The sequence below is a fragment of the Schistocerca nitens genome, chromosome 6 (genome assembly GCF_023898315.1).
Source record: "Schistocerca nitens isolate TAMUIC-IGC-003100 chromosome 6, iqSchNite1.1, whole genome shotgun sequence".
NCBI classification, from domain to species: Eukaryota; Metazoa; Arthropoda; class Insecta; order Orthoptera; family Acrididae; genus Schistocerca; species Schistocerca nitens.
In genome coordinates this window covers 87,705,884-87,732,369 of record NC_064619.1, presented here as the reverse complement: position 1 = coordinate 87,732,369, position 26,486 = coordinate 87,705,884, and the positions used below count along the sequence as shown (strand labels likewise).

Below are 26,486 nucleotides of genomic sequence, written 5' to 3'. Positions count from 1 at the left end.
CCGCGCGCACGCCCGCGCGCACGCCCGCGCGCACGCCCGCGCGCACGCCCGCGCGCACGCCCGCGCGCACGCCCGCGCGCACGCCCGCGCGCACGCCCGCGCGCACGCCCGCGCGCACGCCCGCGCGCACGCCCGCGCGCACGCCCGCGCGCACGCCCGCGCGCACGCCCGCGCGCACGCCCGCGCGCACGCCCGCGCGCACGCCCGCGCGCACGCCCGCGCGCACGCCCGCGCGCACGCCCGCGCGCACGCCCGCGCGCACGCCCGCGCGCACGCCCGCGCGCACGCCCGCGCGCACGCCCGCGCGCACGCCCGCGCGCACGCCCGCGCGCACGCCCGCGCGCACGCCCGCGCGCACGCCCGCGCGCACGCCCGCGCGCACGCCCGCGCGCACGCCCGCGCGCACGCCCGCGCGCACGCCCGCGCGCACGCCCGCGCGCACGCCCGCGCGCACGCCCGCGCGCACGCCCGCGCGCACGCCCGCGCGCACGCCCGCGCGCACGCCCGCGCGCACGCCCGCGCGCACGCCCGCGCGCACGCCCGCGCGCACGCCCGCGCGCACGCCCGCGCGCACGCCCGCGCGCACGCCCGCGCGCACGCCCGCGCGCACGCCCGCGCGCACGCCCGCGCGCACGCCCGCGCGCACGCCCGCGCGCACGCCCGCGCGCACGCCATCAAACTCTGAACCATTGTTTAGTGGTGATAATGATACAGAGCATGACCTGCCCCATGACACATTCACAACTAACCGGAACCTCCTCAATAAGATAATCGAAGGTCACTGTATTAATACTGTGTTATCTCTTGGATTCATTGTGTCCCCGAGAGAGGATCTGGAGGGGTCTTTACTTTTGTTCGCACAGATGTCGTCAGTGAGTGGATTCCCTTTCTTACCATGTTGGAAGCAATAGCAGTGACGCTGCAATTGCCCCAGTGATAATCATTTGCAATGTTTATTTACCTTGTGGCAGGGCATATACTTACTTTGATATGATCACCTTAATCCAACAATGCCCACCCCACTCCCCCTGCCCTCACACTTGGAGACCTCAGTGTGCACCACCAGTGTGGGGAAGTACCAGTTCATATTTTATGGGCTTCCTGATTGATCTAGGTGTCCTCAGTGACTGTGCTCCTGCCCACTTCAGTATAGCCCATGGCACCTTTTCCGCTAGTGACCTTAATCTTCCTCCAATCTTATTGCTATGCTACTGAGAGTGGTACACAATGATCTTTGCAACAGTGACCACTTTCTGTAGTGATCTTGTCACTTTCTTGTCACAGCCGGATAGAACAGTTACCATAGTTGACTGTTCAAAAGGCCAACTGCCAACTGTATACCTCTGCTGTCACCATCGTCCCCTCTCTGATTCCGCCAGTGATGATGTGGAAAGTGTCTCCAATGTGATCATCCACACAACTAGAGCTGTAGTTCTTTTTATAGCACCCTTCTGCTGTTGGCCAGTTCCATGATGGACCAAAGACATTGCAGTGGCTATTCATCATCGTCGAAGGGGTTAAAAGCAATCTCCTTCAACAACCACCCTACTCACTTTTAAGCAGCCTCGCTTTAAGGCTCATTATATAATTAAACCAATTAAGGAAAAATGCTGAGGTAGATAGGTGTGAAAATTATCAAGCAGTCAGCTTAACATCTCCTACATCTAAGCTGCTGACAAAAGTAATACACAAAAGAATGGAAAAGAAAACTTAGGCACTATTAGATAGTGGAGTGAGCTACAGGGAAATTAAGGCAATATACGATGCACAGTATGTACAAGAAGCAAGAGGGAACAATGAGACTGGAAAACTGAGAATGAAGTGCACGGAGTAAAGAGTGTGTATGACAGGTATGCAGTCTTTCACCCGTTCTGTTCAATCTGATCATCAAAGAAGCAATGATGAAAATAAAAGAAAGGTTTATAAGTGGGATTAAAAATCAGGTTGAAAGGATATAGTGATCAGATTCACTGATTACATTGCTGTCCTTATACCAGTTTTGTTAGTCAGTTTTTAACCCATTGGTTGGTACACCACTCAGCTCCCCACAGGTGCAACGGGTGCAAGAGAATGGTGTGTCTCAGGGATCCATCTTGAGTATTAGACTTGCCCTCAATGCCGTCAATCAGCCAGTGACCACTGTCAGATCAGTGGTCACCCCCACACTATGTTTACAGCTTTTGCATTTGCTATAGCTCCTAATCTGTAGCTGTGGCTGAATGCTAGCTCTAAGGCACCATTTGAAAGGCTTCCACATGGACACTTTCCCCTGGCTTCCAGTTCTCTCTCACACAACTGTACATCATGCTTTTCTGTTGTTGTACTGTGGTCCAGCCTGATCCGGAGCTATAGCTGACATAATCCATTGTTTCATTATTACATTACTGAATTTTAAATAGTGTTACAGAATTAATTTGGTGGCTGATTTTCTTTGCTTGAAAACCCAAAACGTTACCACATTCCAGCAATGAAACTAATATAGCTAGAACAACAGTAATATAAATTATCAACTTGCATTCTGAATAGACAAGTCCAGCATCTGTTACTGAAAGAAATAACCTGACTCCGGTTTCTCATAGCTTTTCTTTTATTCTTTCCAGGTGTGATAGATGAGTTTTTACAGTCTCCAACTCAGACTCCATATGAATTCCAGTCCAGTATCCACCATCTTAACATAGTGCAAAACAAGTATTGCAAACCAAAGCTGCCCTGGCACATGTGGTCGCACTTGCATTCATCTATATAACTTTTTGGCAATGAATTTATACTTCTTCTTTATTGTAACGTATGACATAATTAAGTTTTAAAAATCAAAGTAATTTCACTGCAGGAGTCTTAGTATGGATCATTCAACATCAGCTGACAAAACTGCAATCACAGTTTTTTTAAAATTTAACATCTAATTATTTAGTAGTACTTCAGTAATCACCCACATGAATTCTAACTTAAATTTTTGTGTTCATTTTTGCAGTGAATGTAGTTTCTTCAAAACCATCTTCTAGTTAGGAAAATTATGAGATTTTAGTGTTGTGAACAATACACTGCTCCATACATATTTATTATTGATTGACATTATTAGTTTTTTCAGTTACTTCGTAGAAATTATAAATGAAAGAGATTGCTCAAAATTATTTCAAAATACGAACACTCTTGATTGCGAAATAACTACGTGAAATATAAGACTATCCAGGGACTGAAAGGAACTTCTTCTTTTTCCCCGTCATCATCAGTCTGGCTGTTTTGATATGGCGTGCCATGAATTCCTATCTTTTAACAAGTTCTTAATCTCTGAGTAGTATGACACCCTGCATCTTCATTTAAAGAGTCCAGTCTCACAGAGGCGAAACATAGTTGGTAAACAGTTTAAACAAGAAGAGAACAGAATGTGGTGCTACAGTTAGCTGCTGGAGTTTAGATGGCTAGCTCACATAACTAATGAGGAGGTACTGAGTAGAATTGGGGAGAAAAGAAATTTGTGGCACAGCCTGACTAGAAGGAGGGATAGGTTGATAGGACATTCTGAGAATTCGAGGGATGACCACCTTTCGGCCTTTGTGATGGTCCTATGTATGGTTTGACCTCCATTTTTCAAAATTTTTCTGAAGAGCGAGCCAATTGGGGAAGGGTGCCTTACATGGTGCATCTTGTCCATTGTGCATTGAGATATTTAGCCCACTTTCTTGTTGTGGCATTGCAGTGGCGCTCATCCTCCATCTCTTGAGCGAGGACACCTTTCAGCGTGTGTTTTCCTCCACCCACTACGCAGTGTCGTTCTCAGCGTCGACGATGCGCATGGAATTCTTTGCACCTCATATCCAGCACGGTAGCCAGTCTGTTGTGGTGGGGCCACCATGTACCCTGTTGGTTGTATCCCCCTGACTACACAGGGATCGCTCTGCTGTGCCTGTCCCATTAACTTCCCATATATGCCAAGGAGTAGATATCAGTCACCCTGGGGCATCGGGACTCCCGGCAATGGCCATCCTGCCAGGTGCCCTTTGCTGTGGCTAGGTGGCACCCGTGGGGATGGCCCTGGTCAGATAGGATGGCATCAGGGTGGATGATGCGCAATGAAGCGTACCACGTCATCACTTGCTGATGATCAAATGCCAGCAGTCTAAGCGTTGCAAGTCTCAGTACAATGCAAATAAGTATGATCCCAAATCATTCCCCTCCCTGGCCACACCATGGGAGGAATGTCAGGCTAAGGATGGCAGCAAACCTTATTCGTACCTGTACCTCGTTTGTACGAGAGCTGAAGGGGACTTCTTTGTCTCCATGAAGCCTCAGTTTTTTGTAGAGCATTTAGAGGACAAGTTTGGGGAGGTGGAAGGCTTGTCCAAAATGAGATCAGGAGATAAAAACGGAATCCTCTGCCAAGTCACGTGCATTACTCGCTTGTGACAGGCTGGGGGATGTTTCCATTATCATCATGCCTCATAAGAGCTTAAATATGGTCCAGGGTATTATATTCCACAGGGACCTTCTTTTGCAGTCTGACGACTAGCTGCGCGTCAACTTAAAGTGGCGAGGAGTTCATTACGTCCAGCATGTCCATCGGAGTCGGAGGGATAATGAGGCTGCCACCGGTGCCTTCATCTCGGCCTTCCCGAGAAGGTCAAAGTGATGGCCTACTACTGTGATGTCAAGCCATATATCCCTGACCCAATGCAGTGCTTTAAGTGCTGGAAGTTCAGCCATATGACTTCCCGCTGTACTTCCAGCATCACATCGAGATTGTGGATGTCCATCCCACCCCCAATACACTGTGTGCCCTGTCTCCCATCTGTGTCCACTGCGGAGAGCATCATTTCCCTTGCTCACCAGACTGCAGCATTTCATAGTGAGAAAGGAAAATCATGGAATACAAGACCCTGGACTGACTGACCTACACTGAGGCCAAGAGGAAATTTGAGCGCATAAATCCTGTGGTTATGACCACCTCTGCTATGAGAACAGTTGTAGCCCCATCAGTTCTGTGAGTTCCAGTCGGCTCTCAGAGCTGGAAGACTACACCTGCCCCCTTGATGGTGGGGGGTCACTTCCCTCCCTGTTGCCGCACCACCTACCTTGGGAGCACTGTCCCCCCAAGCATGGGGGACACCAGTCCCCACTTCTCAGCTGGAGAAGCGTAAGTCTTCTTCGGCTCCTCTCTAAGAAAGGGTCCCTTGGGGCACTCCCTTCCCAGGTTTCTGCTAGTGGGAAAGATGACACCTGCCAGTGGCTGAAGTGCCCAAAAGCAGCTGGTCTTAAGGCTTCACGATCATCCTCAGTCCCGGAGACTGAATCAGTGAAGCCCTCCCAGCCAGAGAAACCCATGCATCAGCGAGAGAGAGCCAGAAAGACCACCACCAAGACCAAGGGAATTGCGGTGGCACCCACACCACCACTACCTACAAGCTCTGCATCTGAAGATGAGGTTAAGATTCTGGCTTCCACTGAGTACCTAGATTTCTCCAGACCCTCAGACACAATGGTTATAGCCTGTTCAGGAAATAAGTTGGTGGCAGCAGATGACGCTGAGGCATAGACTGCCTCATTGGGTTTTCTTACCTTTCCGGTCTCACGATCACGTCATCCTCCAGTGGAATTGTGGTGGTTTTTTCAATACCTAGCTGAGCTACGACAGCTGTTAAGCTTTACACCTGCTTTCTGCATTGTCCTCCAGGAAACCTGGTTTCCGGCAATGCGGGCCCCTGCCCTTTGCAGCTACAGGGGATATTAAAAGAGCCATAGCGACTGTAATAGCGTGTCAGGTGGAGTTTGCGTTTATGTCCTGAACTCGTTATGTAGTGAACCTGTGCCCCTTCAAACACCTAGTGTAGCTGTGGCTGTCAGGATACGGGCGATGCAGGAAATAACTGTCTGCAATGCATATCTCCCTTCAGATGGTGTAGTACTCCTGAACCCCTAAACCTTTCCTACTTTTGGGAGATTTTAACGCCCATAACCCCTTGTGGGGTAGCACCATGCTTACTGGCCATGGCATAGATGTCGAAAATTTACTGTCTCAACTCGACCTCTGCCTCTTAAATACTGGGGCTGCCACACATTTCAGTGTGGCTCAGGGTAGTTACTCAACTATTGAGTTATCAATTTGCAGGCGGAAAATACTATCCCTCATTCTCTAGGGTGCCCCCAGCGAAACAGTTCCATCTTGGTCGCCGGAAGTCGCTGAGGCAATTAAGGAGCATCGGCGAGCTCTAAAGTGACATAAGCAGCACCCTTCCCTAGAGCACCTAATAGCCTTTAAGCAGCTCCATGCCCGCGTTCACCTTCTTATAAAATGACGGAAACAGGAGTGTTGGGAGAGGTACGTGTTGACCATTGAGTGAGTGCCATATGTCACCGTACCAAATATGGATGAAGATCGGATGTCTTTTTGGGTAACAGGCTCTAACAGGTGTCCCTGGTGTTAACATCAATGGCGTGCTCTCTACCGACGCAAATGCAATTGCCAAGCACTTCGCTGAACACTACGCTCGAGCCTCTGCGATGGAGAACTACCCACCAGCCTGTCGCACCCTCAAACGGCAGGTGGAAAGAAAAGACCTCTTGTTCACTATTGCCCTGACACAGCTCCTGGCTCAGATCGGATCCACAGTCAGATGATTAAACATCTCTCGTCTGACTCCAAGCAACATCTCATCATCATCTTCAACTTGATCTGGTGCGAAGGCGTCTTTCCATCGCAAAGATGCCATCGCAGTGGTGGTGGAGCATCATTATTCTGGTGCTAAAACCCGGTAAAAATCCGCTTGTTGTGGATAGCTATTGGCCCATCAGCCTCACCAAAGTTTTCTGTAAGCTGCTGGAACATAGGATGTGTCGGTGGTTGGGGGGGTCTCTGATGCCTGCTCCTGATTTTTATCCAAAATTTCCTGTTGCTTTGTACTTTTCAAGTCCAAGTTGGTGCCTCCCATAGTTCGCCCCTTATCCTGGAGAATGGGGTCCCACAGGGCTCTGTATTGAGTGTCTCTCTCTTTTTTTAGTGGCCATTAATGATCTAGCAGCAGCTATATGGTCAACCATCTCTCTCTCTCTCTCTCTCTCTCTCTCTCTCTCTCTCTCTCTCTCTCTCTCTCTCTCTGTATGCAGACAACTTCTGCATTTCATACTGCTCCACCAGTACTGGTGTCACTGAGCGGCACTGGGGTCTAGCCCACGGCTTCCAGTTTTCAGTCATGTGTCATGCACTCGGTGTTCAGTTCATTGAGAACCTGAACTTTACCTTAATGATGACCCACTCACTGTAGTAGAGACGTATCAATTCTTAGGACTGGTTTTCGACACCTGATCGACTTAGCTACCTCATCTTGTCCGCTTAAGCGGAATTGCTGGCAGCACCTCAATGCCCTCTGCTGCCAGAGTAACACCAACTGGGGTGCAGATCACTCTACGCCACTGCAGCTCTACAGAGCCCTTGTTCAATCCCGCCTTGACTATGGGAGTCTTGTTTACGGTTCGATGGCGCTCTCAGCGTTGCATTTACTCGACCCAGTGCACCACTGTGGTGTTCGCCTAGCAATGAGAGCTTTTGGAATGAGTGCAGTGAAAAGTGAAAAGTGTCCTGGTGGAGGCCAGAGTCCCTCCATTGCGGATCCAACGTGCTCAACTGCTCATCAGTTAAGTTGCACACATTCGTAGTTCTCCTGAGCATCCAAATTGCCATCTCCTTTTCCCACCCATGGCAGTTCATCTCCAGCATTGGCAGACCAGGTCAGGGCTCACGATTGCAGTTCGTGTGCGATCCCTTCTCTCCGAACTGGAGTCCTTCCCTCGAGGTCCATTCACATACACCTCCATTGTGTACCACTCGGCCGAAGCTTCATCTGGACCTTTTGCATGGCCTTAAGGTCTCCGTTAACCCCACCGCTCTCTGCTGTCACTTGCTCTTGATTCTTGATGTGTTCCGGGGCTTTGAAGTTGTTTACACCGATGGCTCGATGTGTGATGGTAATGTTGACTTCGCCTATGTCCACAGAGGCCATACTGAACAGCATTCCTTGCCCTCTGGCTGCAGTGTATTCACTGCAGAGCTTGTGGCCATATCTCGTGCACTTCAGTACATCAATTCCTGTTCTGATGAGTCGTTTCTTCTCTGTTCTGACTCCGTGAGCAGCTTACAAGCTATTGACCAGTGCTGCCCTCACCATTCTTTGGTAGCAAACATCCAGGAGTCCATCTCTGCCCTCGAATGGTCCACTCATTCAGTGGTGTTTGTGTGGGCCCCAGGACACGTCAGAACCCCAGGCAACGAACTTGCTGACAAAACAGGCTATGCGGAAACCGCTCATGGAGATGGGCGTCTCTGAAACTGACCTGTGTTCAGTCTTATGCCACAAGGTTTTTTGGCTTGGGAGACAGAAAGGCATAACAGTATGCACAACAAACTGTGTGTCATTAAGGAGACTGCAAAAGTGTGGAAGTCTTCCTGCAGGCTTCTCGCAGGGAATCAGTTTTCCTTTGTCAGCTCTGCATTAGCCATACGTGGCTCACACATGGTTACCTCGTCCGTCATGAGGACCCATCACAGTGTCGCTGTGGCTCCCAAATGACAGTCTTCCAACTGCTGCTGGACTGCCCACTTTTAGCCACTCTGCAGCGAACTTTTAACTTTCCCAGCACCCTACCTTCAGTGTTGGGCGACAATGCCTCAACAGCAGCTTTAGTTTTATGTTTTATTTGTGAGGCTGAGTTTTATCGTTTGCTCGAAGTTTTGATACATGTCCTTTGTCCCTGTGTGTCCTCCACCCTAGGGCTTTTAGGGTGGAGGTTTTAATGTGTTGCAGAGTGGCTGGCATCTCCTTTTTTATTCTCATGGTCAGACAGCCATGGTAATCTGCTTTCTCATTTTTAGTTTCTTCTTCTTGTTTCTTGCGTGTCTGTGGTTTTCTTGTCCTGTTTTGTCCATTGTAGTGTTTGTTGTCCTTCTGTCGTCCTTCTGTCATTCTTCTGGTACTTCCTTACTCCTCTTATAGTGCCGTACATCTTCGTTTTCTTCTTTCCCTTGGGTAATTGTTCTACTGGAACAAGGGACTGATGATCTGGCAGTTTGGTTCCTTTCCCCCCTTTTAAACCAACCAACCGTGGAAGTTATTCCCCGATGTTTTCATACACATCGTATCATCCAGTCCCTTCTTTTGTCGATGTTTCCCACATATTCCTCTCTTCTCTGATTCTGCAAAGAATCTCTTTATTCACTTGTAAATAATAGATTTCAGCTATCAGTAATCCTTTTTAAATTTTATTGGCAGATCTAGATTTCAGCTAGAAACTAGCCATTCTCAATGCACTCATTTTTAATCAATGCTTCATTGAATTCAATGAACTGTGGATGAAGCCCGACCAGCAGGCATTACATGCATTGATAAAAAATGATAGTGCATTGAGAATGGCTAGTTTCTTGCTGAAATCTAGATCTGCCAATAAAATTTAAAAAGGATGACTGATAGCTGAAATATATTGTTTACAAGCCAATATAACAGCCTCCTTCTGAATAGAAGGTAACCTGACCTCTTTATTCCTTATCGTATCAATCCAACTAATTTTCAACATCCGTATACAGCACCACGTTTTAAATGCTTTGATTGCTTTTATTTCCAGTTGTTCTACAATCCATTAATCAGTACTATAAAATACTGTCCTCCAGTCATACATTCTAAGAAATTTCTTTTTCAGATGAAGTCAGATGTTTGATAGTAGTAGACATTGCTTGATCAGAAGTGTCCACTTCGACTGTGCAAATCCGCTTTTTGTGTCCTCTTAACATCATGTGTATTATTGTTTTGCTTCCAAGACAGCAGAATTCATTAAGTTAATGTGCTTTGTGGTTCCCAATTGTGATGTAAGTTTATCACTAATTTCATTTCTGCTGCTCCTCATTACTATTGCCTTTCTTTGGTTTATTCTCAGTTTGTATTCTGTACTGAGATGAGTGAATCTGACATTGATATCCGTTCATCCTGAATTTCAAACCCACATCTGAACCTTTCTTTTATTTCCTTCACTGCTTGTTCATTGTATAGATTGAGCATTGGGGCAAAAGACTACATCCCTGTCTTACATCACTTTTAAATCTGAGCACTTTCTTTTTGGTCTTACTGTCTCCAGACTCATAGATTATAGATACCAACTTATATAGCAACTTGGTTGTGTAGCATTACATGATTATTTCCAATATAGTTGGATCTACTTTGTGTCACCTGAGTGTAGGGGAGTTAAAACCAGTAGTGACCCATGACTTCATATCAACTTGAGATTTTTTATGCATGTAATTCATTTCTAAGTTTTATTGATTATTTACAGAGTAAAGAATTTAATTATGTACAACATTTAATAGGTAATGAGTTTTAATGAGATGGATGTAAATGTGTTTAGACATAGCAAATCACCTTGTTGCATTATACATGATATGTTTTCTCTTTGTAAGAACAAAAATTTCCGTGTTGCTCGAGTCCGTGATCAAATAGTTGTCGAGTGCAGATCTTCTGTAACTTTCATGAATGGGCATAGAATTGTTAATTTACAACCCGGAGTTGATTTAAAAATTATGCTAGGGAACCACAGCCTGACTTCGGTGCAAACAAATCGCGCGCGAACTCTCAAATCTCGGCATGGAATTTAAGATATGCAGCTAGATATCGAGTGTTATCGTCGTGCGTGAGATTCAGTAACATTAACCGCAATTTACGGACATTAGCTTGATAATAACTATCAAAGACTTACATGAGTGGCATAGTAATCATCTTAATGCTTAAAGCAAGTGAGAAGCAATTTAATGTTGGGATATGACAAATATTAATCATTGCATGGTCAGCTTGTTGATACGTTGCTTAGCAACTCATAAACAGACAGTGAAAGAATTACTGAAATGATCTTTTAAGTATCAATGACCACTACACACACACACACATCAGAAACTAATTACTCTCTAACTGTGAATGACTTCTGGATTGAATTAGGTTTTTTATTTATTTATTTATTTATTTATTTATTTCAGCTAAATTGGTATTAACAAACTTCTTTCGAGATTGAAACTTCATCAATGGTGTCGCGCAAATTCAGTTTAGTAGAACGATAGATAGTACTATCTATGCTATTTATAGTTTTAAAAGAAAAGAGAGCACATACCTGTTTCTCTTTTGAGAAATGTTCGTACTTCAGTCTTCAGTATTCTCAAACCAGAGGCACGAGTGACGCTCCCTCACAGCACTAAGATATCATGAACCACCACACACGTGCCCCCTACTCACTATATTTCTCCCCCCAAGGGATCCACAACTCTTTTGTGGATACGTGCGTAGCGAGCACGGGACCCCGAGCTGATGTGGCCTTCCTTCCTTTCCGGGCTGCATACCTTCCCTTTCCACATCCTTCCCCATTCCCCATCTTCGACACCCCCCCCCCCCCCCCTTCACCTCTGGCTCTTTCTTTCCCTTTCTCTGGGGTTATGGTTTGTGCCTACGTCCGGAGACGGACGCTTGTACATATAATACATTCTTCGCCTTCATTCCTTGCTTGTAAGTCTTCATCCTTCCTTTGTCCTTCTCTTTTCCTTACCTCTTCTCTCTACCTTCTCCGCTGCGGCGTTTGAGACCTCTCTTCTTTCCTTTCCCTTTCTCTTTCTTCCTCCCTGTACGTGTCTGAAGGCCAACCCATGCACTTCCATGCGTAGCCGGTGACGGGGTAACGCGTAATTCCCCGCCCTGGGTAGACAGGTAGGACACGTACGTACCCCCTGGTAACGGCCAGGCCCAGGGAGGGGTGATTACCCGAGCTGATACCTTCCGAAAGTGCCGATTGGTCCCTCCGTCCGTTTGTTGGGAGGTGTGACCTGAGGTGTGAACAATCACCTAAGGCGGGAGTGCCCTCAGAGAGGGCCCCCACAAGGGAGGAGCGCGCCATCGGAGACGCTGGTAATCATGGGGGATTCTTCCGCAATGGTTTCCTCACCTTCCACTATGTCTGCTCACAAACGTAAGTTCACTGAGTCTCAACCACAGTCAGTTCTTCCATCGTTGCCACAGTTCCTTGTTGTTTCTCGGTCTGACGAAGGTCACAACTTCTCCACGGTCAACCCTTTCATTATTCAGAAAGGTGTCGACGCAATTGCAGGTCCTGTAAAGTCTTGTTCCAGATTACGGAATGGCACCCTGTTGTTAGAAACAGTCAGTGCCCTCCAGGCACAAAAATTGCTGCGTACGTCACTACTACACACCTTCCCTGTCCGGGTGGAACCGCACCGTACCTTAAATTCCTCGCGTGGAGTCGTTTATAGACGCTCCCTCGATGGACTGTCTGACGAAGAAATTCAGCACTACCTGTCTGACCAGGGCGTAACGGCTGTTCATAGGGTTATGAAAAGGGTTGACATGAACATCATTCCAACCCGCACTGTCTTCTTGACATTTGACAAAGTTCAACTACCATCGAAAATCAAAGCCGGCTATGAGATAATTTCCGTTCGCCCTTACGTCCCGAACCCTACGCGTTGCTATCGGTGCCAGCGGTTCAATCACACCAGCCAGTCCTGTTCCAATCTGGCCAAATGTGTTACGTGTGGCAGGGATGCCCATGAGGGTGCTTGTCCAACTCCATCCCATCGCTGCATCAACTGTATGGGTGACCACGCCGCTTCCTCTCGAGATTGCCCCGTTTTTAAGGACGAAAAACTCATCCAGGAAATTAGGGTGAAGGAAAAGGTGTCGACCTTTGCTGCTCGAAAATTATTCGCCAGTCGACAGCCCACCGTGCCTCAGAAAGGAAACTACAGCACTGTCCTTGCTTCTCCTCGGCCAACAATGGAGGCGGCCACGCAGACTTGCGACCTCACCTTTAGTGCCACGGTCGTCAGATCGGCCAGCGCAAAGATCGCCCGTTCAACCTCACCACTTTCGCCTGCCCACTCTCTGGCTCACCCTTTGTCGAGTTCTGCTAAATCTCGAGCCCAAAAGTCAGACACCAAGACTTCGAAAAAAGAGCATACTCGTGAAGAGTTTTTACGTACGGCAACTTCCCAACCATCGGTTCCTCCTTCCTCTAAACATCATACTTCCAAGAAGGCTACAAAGAAACCCAGTTCCTCTCCTTCTCCGCCAAGGCGTGTCCCATCTACAGCACCACCTGGCGGAAGTCGCCCTCGGTCGTCTTCTGTGTCGCCGAGGCGCACTGCTGGCGGCCGATCAACCGGCCAGTCGCTGGTGGCAGGAGCTGCTCCTGACCAACCTATGGATCAGGATCTTCTGCCTTCGGCTGAATGCCATTCCATGCTGTCGGTCGCAAGCTCCGAGCAGTCGTTGATTGACAGCGACCTTGGTCCCATTCCTCCATTTTCTGTTCACCCTATGTCCATTATCCACTGGAATATCCGCGGTATTCGAGCCAATCGGGATGAATTGTCGATCCTCTTACAATCCTACTCGCCGGTCATCTTCTGTCTTCAGGAAACAAAGCTGCGTCCCCATGACCGCTTTGTTCTCCCTCATTTTCAGTCTGTCCGATATGATCTCCCCTCTGTTGAAGGCACTCCAGCACACGGAGGACTCATGATTCTTCTCCATGAAACTGTCCATTATCACCCAATCCATTTAAACACTTCCTTCCAAGCTGTCGCCGTCCGTCTTTCCCTTTCCGGATATACGTTCTCTCTTTGTACTGTATACATTCCATCGTCCACACCAATGGCACGAGCTGATCTCCTTCATCTTCTTGGTCAGCTTCCACCCCCATATTTGCTGGTTGGGGACTTCAATGCCCACCACCCGCTTTGGGGATCTCCACATCCTTGTCCACGTGGCTCACTATTGCTAGACGTCTTCCACCAAGCAGATCTAGTTTGCCTCAACACTGGGGTCCCTACGTTTTTGTCTGCCTCCACGGCAAATTTATCTCATTTGGACCTTGTGGTCGGTACTGTTCCGCTAGCTCGGCGCTTCGAATGGTTCGCCCTTGATGATACACACTCCAGTGACCACTTTCCATGTGTCCTTAGACTGCAGCCTCAACGGCCATATATGCGCCTGCGACGCTGGAAGTTTGCTCAAGCCGATTGGACACTTTTTTCGTCTCTAGCGACATTCGATGACCGTCACTTTCCCAGCGTCGACGATGAGGTCACACATATTACCGATGTTATTCTTACAGCTGCGGAACATTCAATACCACGCACCTCCGAATTGCCCCGGCGCCCCCCAGTTCCTTGGTGGAACGAGGCATGCCGTGATGCACTACGTGAGCGGCGACGTGCTCTCCGCGTTTTCCGCCACTATCCTACTTTGGCCAACTGTATCCGCTATAAGCAGCTACGAGCGCGTTGCCGTCGTGTCATCTGCGATAGCAAGAAGGCAAGCTGGAAATTCTTTATTAACTCATTTAACACCTTCACTCCCGCCTCGGAAGTTTGGAGTCGGCTTCGACGGTTCTCAGGCGCGCCTAGTTTCTCCCTGGTCTCTGGGCTCACTGTCGCGCATGACACATTAGTGGACCCCGTCGCAATTTCTAACTCGTTGGGTCAGCACTTTGCCGAGATTTCGAGCTCTTCAAATTACCCGCCAGCGTTTCTCCCGAAGAAACGTGCAGCGGAAGTGCGACCTCTTGCTTTCTCCTCTCAAAATCGCGAAAGCTACAATACTGTTTTCTCCTTGCGGGAACTCCAACATGCACTCTCTTCTTCTCGCTCCTCCGCCCCAGGACCAGATGGTATCCACGTCCAAATGTTGCTGCATTTATCAACCCATAGTCTGCGTTACCTCCTTCGCCTTTATAATCGAATTTGGACCGACAGTACTTTTCCCAGACGATGGCGGGAAGCTATCGTCGTTCCTGTTCCGAAACCTGGAAAGAACAAACATCTCCCCTCTAGCTATCGCCCCATTTCTCTCACGAGTAGTGTCTGTAAGGTTTTGGAGCGTATGGTGAATTACCGTTTAGCGTGGTGGCTGGAATCCCGCAGTCTTTTAACACCTGCCCAATGCGGATTCCGAAAGCATCATTCTGCAGTTGACCATCTTGTTGCTCTCTCCACTTATATCATGAACAATTTTCTCCGGAAACGCCAAACGGTAGCAATATTTTTTGATCTGGAGAGAGCATACGATACCTGTTGGAGGACAGGCATCCTCCGCACACTGTTCTCTTGGGGCTTTCGAGGCCGGCTGCCCCTTTTTCTTCGCGAATTTATGGCAGAGCGCACATTTAGGGTGCGGGTGAACACTACTCTCTCCCACACTTTCTCCCAAGAAAACGGGGTACCCCAGGGCTCCGTGCTGAGTGTTGTACTGTTTGCTATCGCTATAAATCCAATTATGGATTGTCTCCTTCCTGATGTCTCGGGCTCCCTCTTTGTGGATGATTTTGTGATCTACTACAGCTCTCAACGGACCAGCCTTCTTGAACGACGTCTTCAAGGATGTCTCGATCGCCTCCACTCTTGGAGCATCGAAACAGGCTTCCGTATCTCTCCCAGTAAGACCGTTTGTGTTAATTTTTGGCGACGTAAGGAGTTTCTTCCGCCCTCCTTACATCTAGGACCTGTCAACCTTCCGTTTTCAGACGTCGCTAAATTCTTGGGTCTTACGTTTGACAGAAAACTGTGCTGGTCCTCCCACGTTTCCTATCTTTCGGCTCGCTGTCTGTGATCGCTTAACACCCTCCGTGTCCTGAATAGTACCTCCTGGGGAGCGGACCGAGTGGTCCTTCTCCGCCTCTATCGCGCCTTAGTGCGCTCGAAATTGGATTATGGAAGCATAGTCTACTCCTCTGCTCGGCCGTCTATTCTTCGGCGTCTCGACTCTATCCACCACCGTGGATTACGTTTAGTGTCTGGAGCTTTTTACACTAGCCCTGTGGAAAGCCTTTATGCTGAGACTGCTGAACCTCCATTGTCCAATCGGCGAGTGGTCCTTCTAAGTCGTTATGCTAGCCATCTGTCTTCCATGCCTGCTAATCCAGCCCATGCCCTTTTTTTCAACGCCTCATTTGATGTAGGGTATGCTGGCCGCTCCTCCTCCCTACTACCCCCGGGAGTCCGCTTCCGTCAACTGCTCCGTTCTCTTTCCTTCCGCTTTCCTAAAACCTTTTTGACAACTTCGGGTACAGCACCGCCTTGGCTCCGTCCCCGGATCTGCCTGCTCCGTGACCTTTGTTGATTTCCCAAGGATGGTACCCCTACACTTGTTTATCGTCGGGCATTTGCTGCTCTATGTGCACAAATGACGGACGCCACATTTATTTACACCGACGGCTCGAAAACATCGTTAGGTGTAGGGAGTGCCTATATTGTTGGCGACACCCCAAATCAATTTCGGCTTCCCGACCAGTGTTCGGTGTATACTGCGGAGCTTTACGCTGTTCTCCAGGCTGTCCACTACATCCGCCGCCATCGGCGGATACAGTACGTTATCTGCTCAGATTCTCTCAGCTCTCTCCTCAGTCTCCAAGCTCTTTACCCTGTGCACCCTCTGGTCCACCGGATTCAGGACTGTCTGCGCTTGCTCCATCTGGGGGGCGTCTCGGTGGCGTTCCTCTGGCTCCCGGGACACGCTGGTATCTGTGGGAATGAGGCGGCCGATATAGCGGCCAAGGCTGCAGTCTCTCTTCCTCGGCCAGCTATTCAATCGCTTCCCTTCACCGATCTACGGAGCGGTTTATGTCGCAAAGTTGCTCATTTATGGCATGCGCATTGGTTAACACTTCCCAATAATAAATTGCGGGAAGTGAAAGCTCTTCCTTGCGCTTGGACTTCTTCCTCCCGAACGCGTCGTCGGGAGGAGGTAATTTTAACTAGACTCCGGATAGGGCACTGTCTTTTTAGCCATCGACATCTTTTAAGCGGCGATCCTCCCCCACTCTGTCCCCACTGCTCTCAGCTGTGGACGGTACGACACCTTTTAATTGAATGCCCCTATTTTAATCCGTTACGCGCCCGTATACAGCTATCGCCTGATCTATCGTCGATTTTAGCAGATGACACGCGCTCAGCCGACCGCGTTCTCCAGTTTATTAGTGCTAGTGAAATGACGTCAGTCATTTGAAGCTTTTTTGGGGACAACCAACCCCTTTCTGTAGTGGATTTTTAAGCCTTCCTTCTGCTTTTAGTTTCTCCAATTTTATGACTTTGTTCCCATTGCTGCTGATTTTCAGTTTCGGTTTTTTTTTACTATTTCCTAAGTCACAGGCTGGGCGCTAATGACCATAGCAGTTTTGCGCCCTAAAACCAAACCAAAATCACTATATTTCTGCATTGAAAACCCCGAGATATAACCATGGTACAAAGAAGGAAGAAAGAAGAGGGAAGATCAGCGAAAGAAATGGAGCAAAGAGAGATGGGGAGGTCACAGTTGCCTCTTCCCAAAATTATTTTATAAATTTCAAATGTTATCTATCCCTTCTGCCTTATTTGATCACAGATGTTTTGAAGCTCTAATGAATTCTGCCTCTTATACTGGAGGTCCAACATCTTCCATATTGACTTCCATTTCTCCTGCAGTCGTGATATCAGACAAGGCCTCCAGTGTACTTTTTCTACCTATCTGTTCTCTCCTCGCCACTTAACAGTGAAATTCCCAGTTGACACCCTTGCCTTTAATTTAATCAAAAGTTATTTGGACTTACCTGCATTCTGAATCAGTCCATCTGCAACCATTTCTTTGTAATATTTCTTCAATTTTTCCTGAGCCATTTTGTCTTGGTTTCCCTGCAGTTCCTGTTTATTTAATTTCTAAGTGGTTTATATTTCTGAATTTCTCTGAACATTTTTGTAGTTCCTCCTTTCATTGATCAGTTGAAATATTTCATGTTACCCAATATTTATTTGTAGTTATCTTCCTTGTACCTAAGTTTTCTGTGCTTTTTAAAGATATCCATTGCTCTTCAGATGAACTGTATTCATTATCACAGTATATATAACCTCAGAGAACTTACATCTCCTCATTCATCAGTGCTCTAGCATTCCACTTCCTTGCACAATGAATTTTCAGCAGGAGTATCTTAAATCTCAGTCTGCTCTTCATCATTACTAAATTGTGATCCAAGTCTACATCTGCTCCTGAATTCGCCTCACAATCCAGCATCTGAGTTTTAGAATCTGTCCGACACTGACGTAATTCAGCTGGAATCTTCTTGTATCTGAAAGCCCTTTGAAGAATACATCCTCCTCTTGTGATTTTCGAACACTGTATTAGCAACAACTTGCTGAAAATCATTGTGGAACTCAATTAGCCTTTTTCTCTCTGTTCTGCTACCAAGTCCATATTTGCCTGTAACTCTTTCTTCAATTCTTCCACCTAATACTGCTTTCCAATTGTTGTTGTTGTTGTTGTTGTTGTTGTTGTTGCCTTTAGCCTGAAGACTAGTTCGATAAGTTCTTTATTCTAGTCTATCCTGTGCAAGCCCCTTCATCTCTGCATGCCTGCCGCAACTTACATCCATGTGAACTTGTTCACTGTATTCAAGCTGTGGTCTCCTTTTACATACTGAATTACTCATTCAGTATTCTCATATACCTTATTCCTTCATCTTCTGCTGGTGACTTTGGCACACTTATCAGAACTGGTTAACTGCAGATTCTCATGAGAGCAACCCTATGAATGAGCTGTTTGCTGTAACTCCACTTTCCTATTCATAATGAATACTGTTCCCATTATACTATTTCCTGCTGCTGTTGGCGGAACTCTATACTTGGCTAACTAAAAATCCTCATTTTCTTTCGATTTCACTTCACTGACGCCACTATGTTTAGACTGAGCCTTTGCAATTTCATTTTTAGGTTTTTTAGCCTCCCTACCATGTTAAAATTTATGACATTCTACCTTCCAACTCATAGTATGCTCAACTTTCATTGGTTATGTAATCTTTTTCTCATTGTTACTCTAAATGGTGGACTAATCCAGTATCATTAATCAGTGGAGAGATCTTCATGACATTTTTTCAATTGTATGCCACGTCCCCTATAGATACACAAGTGGCTGTTTAATGTAGTGGTTTCTGTTTGCCATTTGTACCCTCATGCCATTGATTATTGCTGATTTTTGACCAGTTTCTTACTCCAAGGGCTGGAGGTTGCCTTGAAACTCTGTCTGCTCCTCTGCCCTCTTTGACAAGTCCTTTGGCAGAACAAGGGAGTCACCTTGTACCAGCTGCCATTGTTAATGATTTTTATTCAAAATTTAAGCAGAGGCTGTCCCCGAACCAGGGCCCCCAATTACTAGTCAGAAGCACTACCTCTAGACAATAAGGTACATTATAAATTACGAAAATGAAATAAACATTTGTAGCGAGTTGTGTACTAGTTGTGTGTCTTGTATTCTCCATTTCTGTATGACATTGACAGTTACATTACATTGTGCGTGTGTGTTTTCTGTGTTAAATAGCTCTGAAAAATAATCATCTTAGCAACAATGTCAATCTTGTTTGTGTGCTTTTAGTTTGCTCACTACCTTAATTATACAATGAGAATTAACTAACTCATTTTAAAAAAGTGATGTCTCAGATATCCAATGTAATTAAGTGATGATTTCGTGTATGTCTGTGCTGTGCCAATGAAAATATGTTGATTGTGACTCTTCAGGCTTTCTCTGGGAAATTATTAGTTTAAAAGTTTTTTTTTCATTTGTAGCTAAATTGTCATTTTCTTTTTACACAATACTTTGTCAGCTCTCCTAGTCACCATCAGATGTTGAATGCAGATTTTGTTACTATATCATGAGACTCCAACCCAACTGTGGACGGTATATGCTGTGGACCACTGTAGCCATTGCTTCCCGGAGTCAGTCAACAAAAATTAAAGTATTAAGCTCACAAAAAAGAGCTAGAGGCTGCAAAATGAAAACCACTGAAGAGCTTGTAATGTCATTGCCTGCGGAAAGGTTTGATCCTGACGAAAATGCTGAGGCCCAATGTCGGTGCTAGAGTTGCACACTTACGTGTCTGCTGTCAAGTGCACTCAGTTGTGTTGAAAACACTGAAATGGAGGCTTCAGTAGATCAGCAAACAGTTGTAGTGCCTTTCCTTATTGCAGGAGTAGTGTGGGAAATGGAAATTCATCAAATAATGGAAAAAGTGTATGGAGAGCACTGGATATCCATCGCAGTCCTGATGCTAAATCGAACCTCTTGGGGCAATAGCTGCCACTGCAATGTGCTAGTCTTCAAAAAACAGATACCATCTACTGGACAATGGAATCCTTAATGCAGTGTGGCTTTCCAGATTGTGTGTATTGGCCAGTGACATCCTTCCTTCTCTAGATTGCTTGTGCCATGCCTTGACACGTGTAATAGATATGCAGTGCTCTTTGTAAACTTGTCATTCTTTGATGAATATCCATTGCCTGCACTTATTCCACTGTAGGAAACATGTTATACCCCTTTTCCCTTCTTTGTAAGCCTTCAGTTCTCTGTTGTCATCACAACTGAACGTTGTGGATGATTGACATGTGAAAGTGTTCGTTCAGTCATGTGGGTTTGTACCCGTGTCTCTCTAGCAGCAAGTTTGCAGCTTCAGCACACTTACAAGGACCACACCTTCTTCTTTGGGCAATGGCATTGTGATCCCTTTAGCAGTTTTAATATTACAGCCTCCAGCTCATTCACTTTTGAATGACCCTAATACAACTGAAAAGCTATATCACATAGGTAAAAGTGTCTAAGTAAGAAAAATGCTGTAATATGCCTGACGTTCTTTAGAAATTAGGAGGATAGTAAGCGATAAATGTGCTTTGTGCTAATAAGACAACAGAAGCTTTTTTATAAGGGCATCTTTGAAACTCAATGAAAACTTAATCAATCTGTTTGCTGCAGGATGTTACTTATGTTACTTTTTAAAAGTGGGTAGAAGAATTTAGCAGAAAAATTGACAGCAGGTAAAAGTGACAAAATTGGGGATTTAAAAAGTAACTCAGAGTTTGACCCATATAATAGCGAATCAAGAAGTCCTTAAATAACTGGAGAAAAGCAACTCCTCAGGTATGTAGAAATGTAGGGCTTGTATAGAGATCCAATGTTTGCAACAAAATTTTCTAGAAGTACTGAAGGGAAGATGCAGAAATAGACCAGGAAATAATTCTTTGAAGATACAAGGAGAGCAATGATAGGTAAAGACTAATAAGAGACAAAAATTGAAGTAGGCAACCACAGAAATGCTCCTATTGATAACGTTGGCACTTTTAGAGGTACAGTGCTTGGAGAGGAGTTTGAGCCAAATATTTAGTTTCATGAAGCTTAAGGATAAAGGAAACATAATTATTAAATCGTAAACACAGGATTCACATATACGTGCACCTGAATATAGGGGCTAGCTTCTGTGATTTTAAATAAGTTAATATAAATGTTACTGGGATCCTAAACACCCTCATTAGTCTCTCTCTCTCTCTCTCTCTCTCTCTCTCTCTCTCTCTCTCTGTTTATTACAGATGTTTTTAATGTCATTTTTATGTTTACTGATTCTTTATTCTGCCCCCCCCCCCCCTTCCCCTCCGCCGCCACCATCTGAAGTCTAGTCTGTTTCACATTGAAAATAGTTCTAATAGTTCTTATATCCTAATGTGTTCATTGGTCATACCATGCTCATATCTTTACCTTGTAGTTTTTAATAAACTTACATTAACTGCATCTGTTATACAAACAGCCTGTAGGGTTGTACATGACACTGTGAATGTACGAGGAATATTCGATAAGTAATGTAATGCATTTTTTCTCAGCCAATTTCAGTTGAAAAACGTGTGAAACTTGCTGTGGTACATCATGGAATATTCCCACCTCAGCCCATTTAGTTTCATGAAGTTCAGACAGATGATAGCACTATATGTAGCCTTCAAAATTGCATCTGTAATGGATGTGTGTTCCAAGTAGAGAGCTGTCGCTGATTTTCTTTTGGCAGAAAGCCATAGCAATAAAAATATTCATAGGTGCTTGCGGAATATCTATGGAGATCTGACAGTGAACAAAAGCACAGTGAGTCGTTGGGGAAGGTGTCTGTAATCATCAAAACAAGGTCGCACAAACCTGTAAGATTCTTCATGTGCAGTCGGGTCGAATGCAGCTGTGACTCCTACAATGTTGGAATGTACTGACACCTTGCTCCACAACTGGACATCTCTGTTGGTAATGCTGACACACTTGCCCTCCAGTTGGACTACCCAAAGGTGTGCACCCCCTGGGTTCTTTGCCCCATAACAGAAGACCATTTTACAATCTAGACTCCGACTGTCTGTCTTCCATTTGTTTGGCACAGTGAAGGATGGTGGTGTATGGATGTCGCACTGAACAGAGATGATGTTGAAAAATAGGATTTTGTAGCAAAAAGAGTGGAGAACAATATAGTGTACTGGAATCCGCAAGAAAACCAACTTGCTTTCAGAAAAAAGTGTATTGCATTACTTATTGAATGCCCCTCGTAAATATATTTATTTTCTGTACTTTTATTTCCTCTTTCCCGTCTTTTATTACTGTAATGTAAATTAAAACCAGCTTCACTTTTTGTCTGTAGTAGTTTATAAATAGTTTTGGTTATTTTCGTAAAGGGAATGTTACCTCAAATTAAGCAAACAAAGGCTATACATTGAATCTGTATCTTGAGCTGGAACCTGACATAAAATTCATTATGGGATGTCAACCCTTTATTAGACTTCCTTCAGTTCACACTGCTTTTCAAAATGTGCCTTTTCATTGAATTCAACTTACTAAAAATAAAGCACTAAATATTTAATTTGTTGACAATTAATTCAAAATTCTGTCATTGCTCTAGTTTTCTTGTTTATCTGTTGCACTGAGTATAAGATATATCTTTGTGTTAGCCAACATTGGCTGGAAAATAAAAAAAGTCCATAAGATTCATCATTAATTAACCTGTTTGCATGACAAGGAGAATTCTGTACTATAGCTTTAATAAGCATGGCTTTTTTATTTTGTGCATGCTAACTCGTAATAAAACAGGAAAGTATCGAGACTGATAGTAATCGTGATGGTGATGGTGACGGTGTTGGTGGTGTTCGTGGTGATGGTGGTGGTGGTGATGAGGATTATGATGGTGATGATGAAGACTTGGATGAGCAAATATTGGATCAACAGATTCATCTTTTAAATGAAGAGATTCATCAGTTGTTAAGTGATGGTGGTAGTGATGAGGTATGGAAATAAATTAAAACATTTTGGATGCACTGATGTTTATAACATTATTGTCCACACTCCACATTTTACTTCAGCATAAGTGTCGATGTTTTTTTTTTTTTTTTTGAGTATGCACGAATAAGTTTATGATACTGCATGAGACCCTCCTGTATACCTGTCTGTTGATGATCTCAGCAGGGAAATTGTGGTTAAGATGACAGCAATAAAGACTCATTGTGTATATGACTATTAAGAACAAGTTGTGGATTACTTCAAGGGTTTATGTAATCACGTATTTGTGTCCACACACCTCTGCACATAGCTATTATAGGGATCGGAATTGGACAAGTCCGGGAACAACTTCAGAAACTGTTGTGGCTGGCCAACTGGGCGAGAGCATTGAGAGAATGACAGACTTGGGAGACAGCACGGCAGAATAGCAAGTCCAGAGGGCAAACAAAGTCCGAATACTAAGAGGTAGTGAATTTAGAACCAAGACAATGACATGTAGTGAGATGTATACAGTAATGCAGAAAAATCTTAACTAATAGATGGAGCAGCCATGCTCTTGGCTTTATATAGCAGCCATGAGCTCTGACAGGCCAGCCTGACAGATGTGGCCTATGACGGTGCTTACGTCGGTGACTGCAATTCCCACAATTGGAGCAGCTGCACCTAGTGGCTGTCATAGATGTCCATACCATCCGGCATGTCTACAAACATGCCAGGACAAGATGCCAAATCTCCCTCTGCTGGGGCCTGAAAATATAATTTGTATCTTGGCGGGTGTGGGGGTGCAATGACGGGTGTTCCAGGCAGTGGAAATGGGACAGCTGGTAGGTTTGGACAAGGTGGTTGGAGTGCCAGCGTTAGTGTGTCCACCGTTGTAAGATGCCGCCTGTGGGTGGTTACCACCGTGGCTGGCACCAACAAGGATTTCACCCTCAGATGAGTGTGCCCACACAGCTGCATCTGCTAGAACACTCAGTGGTTCTGTTGGCTGTGGTGCTGCTGGAGGACAGTATGTGGTTACCACCCATGGAGGAGCTCCACCGTACTATTACAAGCTGAGGAACAATGTGAGTGCAGCCATTGTGGTGGATGTGCCCACCACTTTCAGCATTTGCTGTTGAAACTTATGGACCATATTATCTGCTTCTCTGTTGGATGGGGAGTGGTTGAAACGGTGGACTATCCACAATGATGCGTGTGTGTGGCGGGGGAGGGGGCATCCAGCTGTGTTGACAATTGACAACAAACAGTACATAGGTGCTCATCTTTCCCACCACAGGTGCAGTGCGCCCAGCAATCTGAACAGTCTGCATGTTAGGGTGTGTGCTTTGAAATCAGGGCACAAGAAGTTGTTCTGAGGCCTTGGAGACATCTGTAATCCATGAATTATTGCACCGCTGGTGGAAAAAAGCCTTGCAAGAATTCCATCTCTGAGGAAGGGGCTGGACTACCACTACCTGAGGTCAAGCCATGAGGCGTTAGTTTCCAGACTGTGTGATCTCAAAAGAGGGCACGATTTTAAAAATAGTATCTTAGGAAGGGTTGACGAGTTTGAAGAGTACAGTGCGAACTTCTGTATCAGGAGGCAACTGGACATCATCATCTCGAATCAGTGAATCTGGATATAAAGTTTTGCAAGCAGGTTTTGCCCAAGTGAAATCGCAATGTCGACTCAACCTTTCCGAAATCACCTATGAACAGCATGGCTGATCAGGCTGTTTGTGGTTCCGGTGAAACTCGAGGCGCATTGCAACCACATGGAATTGTTGTGAATTGCACAACAATGAACACATCTCCATGAATGTGAGCACAACCAGGTTAGAGAGTGGAACCAATTTCTGTGGCAAGAAAGACATGTCTGGGGAACCCCATAAAAAGAACAGCAATCATTGGAGTGTCATCCAAACCTGAAAAGTGGTGAATGCTGTTACAGCTGCTACAAATAAGTGTCCCAATCCTGTTTTGCCTATTTAAACTATGGGAATTCTGGTTGGTTGGGCAGCACACCACCTCAGAAATGGCCATAGCCTGGATGGATTGGGAACCTGTAAGTGATTCAACAAAAGTTGAAATTGTCATTGGAACTGCTGTAGCAACTTGCTGCTACAAGTGCAGCTGTTGTAGTTTGAGATACATGAGCTTGGAGTCTGTAGTATACTGCTGACCTTTTACGTTATTGCCATTATAGTGACCAGAATTGGGAAAGTCCAGGAATAACTTCAGGACCAATGGTGGCTGTACAGTTGGCTGAGAGCACTGATGGCAGTTCACCAGAGAACAAGAAGTGGAAAAAAAAAAAAAAAAAAAGATAACAGAGGTGGCATCATAGAATAACAAGTCCAAAAGGCAAACATAGATTGAATATTAAACAAAGCAAATTCGGAACCAAGATAATGAGGTGTAGTGAGATCTTTACGGGTAATGCAGGGAAATCACAACTAATGGAAGGGGCGACTGCACCGTTGGCTTTATAGGACAGCCGCGACCCTGGTAGGCTGGCTGGACAGGTGGGGACCACAGTGGCGCATACATTGGCGACTACAGTGCCCACAATTACAGCAGTGCCTCCCATTGGCCATCATCGATATTCGTACTGCCCTATGGGCCTTCAGACATGTTGGGCTGAGATACCAGAGCTATCATAAGGTGGAAAAAAAAGATATCAATGACTTTGAACAAATGAGCAATATTTGGTTATTATTTTATATGATTACTTAGAACAATATTATGAAAAGGATAGTTGTTACTCGCCATATAGCAGAGATGCTGAGTCACAGATAGGCACAACAAAAGACTGTCAGAAAATGAGCTTTCAGCCACAAGGCCTTCATTGCAGACAACGTATGCACACACAGTCAAACACAACTCTCACACACAACTGCAGTCTCTGTTTGTGTGTGGTGAGGTCAGACTGAGAACAGCTGCCCATGATGGAAGACACAGCTCGGTGTTGGGGGTGAGGAGGAGGATGGTGCAGACAGGGGGGGGGGGGGGGGGGCGATAGCAAGGTGGGTTCGACGGGTGAGGGGTTGTTAGTGGAAAAGGAGAGTGCTAGAAAGGCTGTGGGTGTGTTGGTGGAATTGATGACTGTGTAGTGCTGGAATGGGAACAGGGAAGGGGGGCAAGATGGTAAGGGTAAAGACTAATGAAGGTTGAGGCCGTGTGTTTAGCAGTGGGGTGGCCCAGCTGTTTCTCGGTCACAATTTGTCGGTGGCCATTCATGCGAGCAGACAGCTTGTTAGTTATGACGCCAATGTAGAATGTGGCACAGTGGTTGTAGCTTAGCTTGTAGATCACATGACTGGTTTCACAGTTAGCCCTGCCTTTGATGGGATAGGTGATGCCTGTGACCAGACTGGAGTAGTAGGGGGG

At 45.9% G+C, this 26,486-nt stretch overlaps 1 protein-coding gene across 5 annotated transcripts in view; it reads left to right on the top strand.

Moving 5' to 3' along the window:
- The window catches only part of LOC126263699 (E3 ubiquitin-protein ligase Nedd-4), a 200,034-nt gene that overhangs the window by 101,090 nt on the left and 72,458 nt on the right, over nucleotides 1-26,486 (top strand). For 4 of the 5 annotated variants that reach the window (XM_049960835.1, XM_049960833.1, XM_049960831.1 and 1 more), the window contains exon 9: nucleotides 22,929-23,120. The exons of the other annotated variant lie outside the window; for it this stretch is intronic. In XM_049960835.1, coding sequence (XP_049816792.1) covers nucleotides 22,929-23,120 — 192 coding nt within the window. The remainder of the gene's footprint in view (nucleotides 1-22,928; nucleotides 23,121-26,486) is intronic. 5 annotated transcript variants of the gene reach the window in all.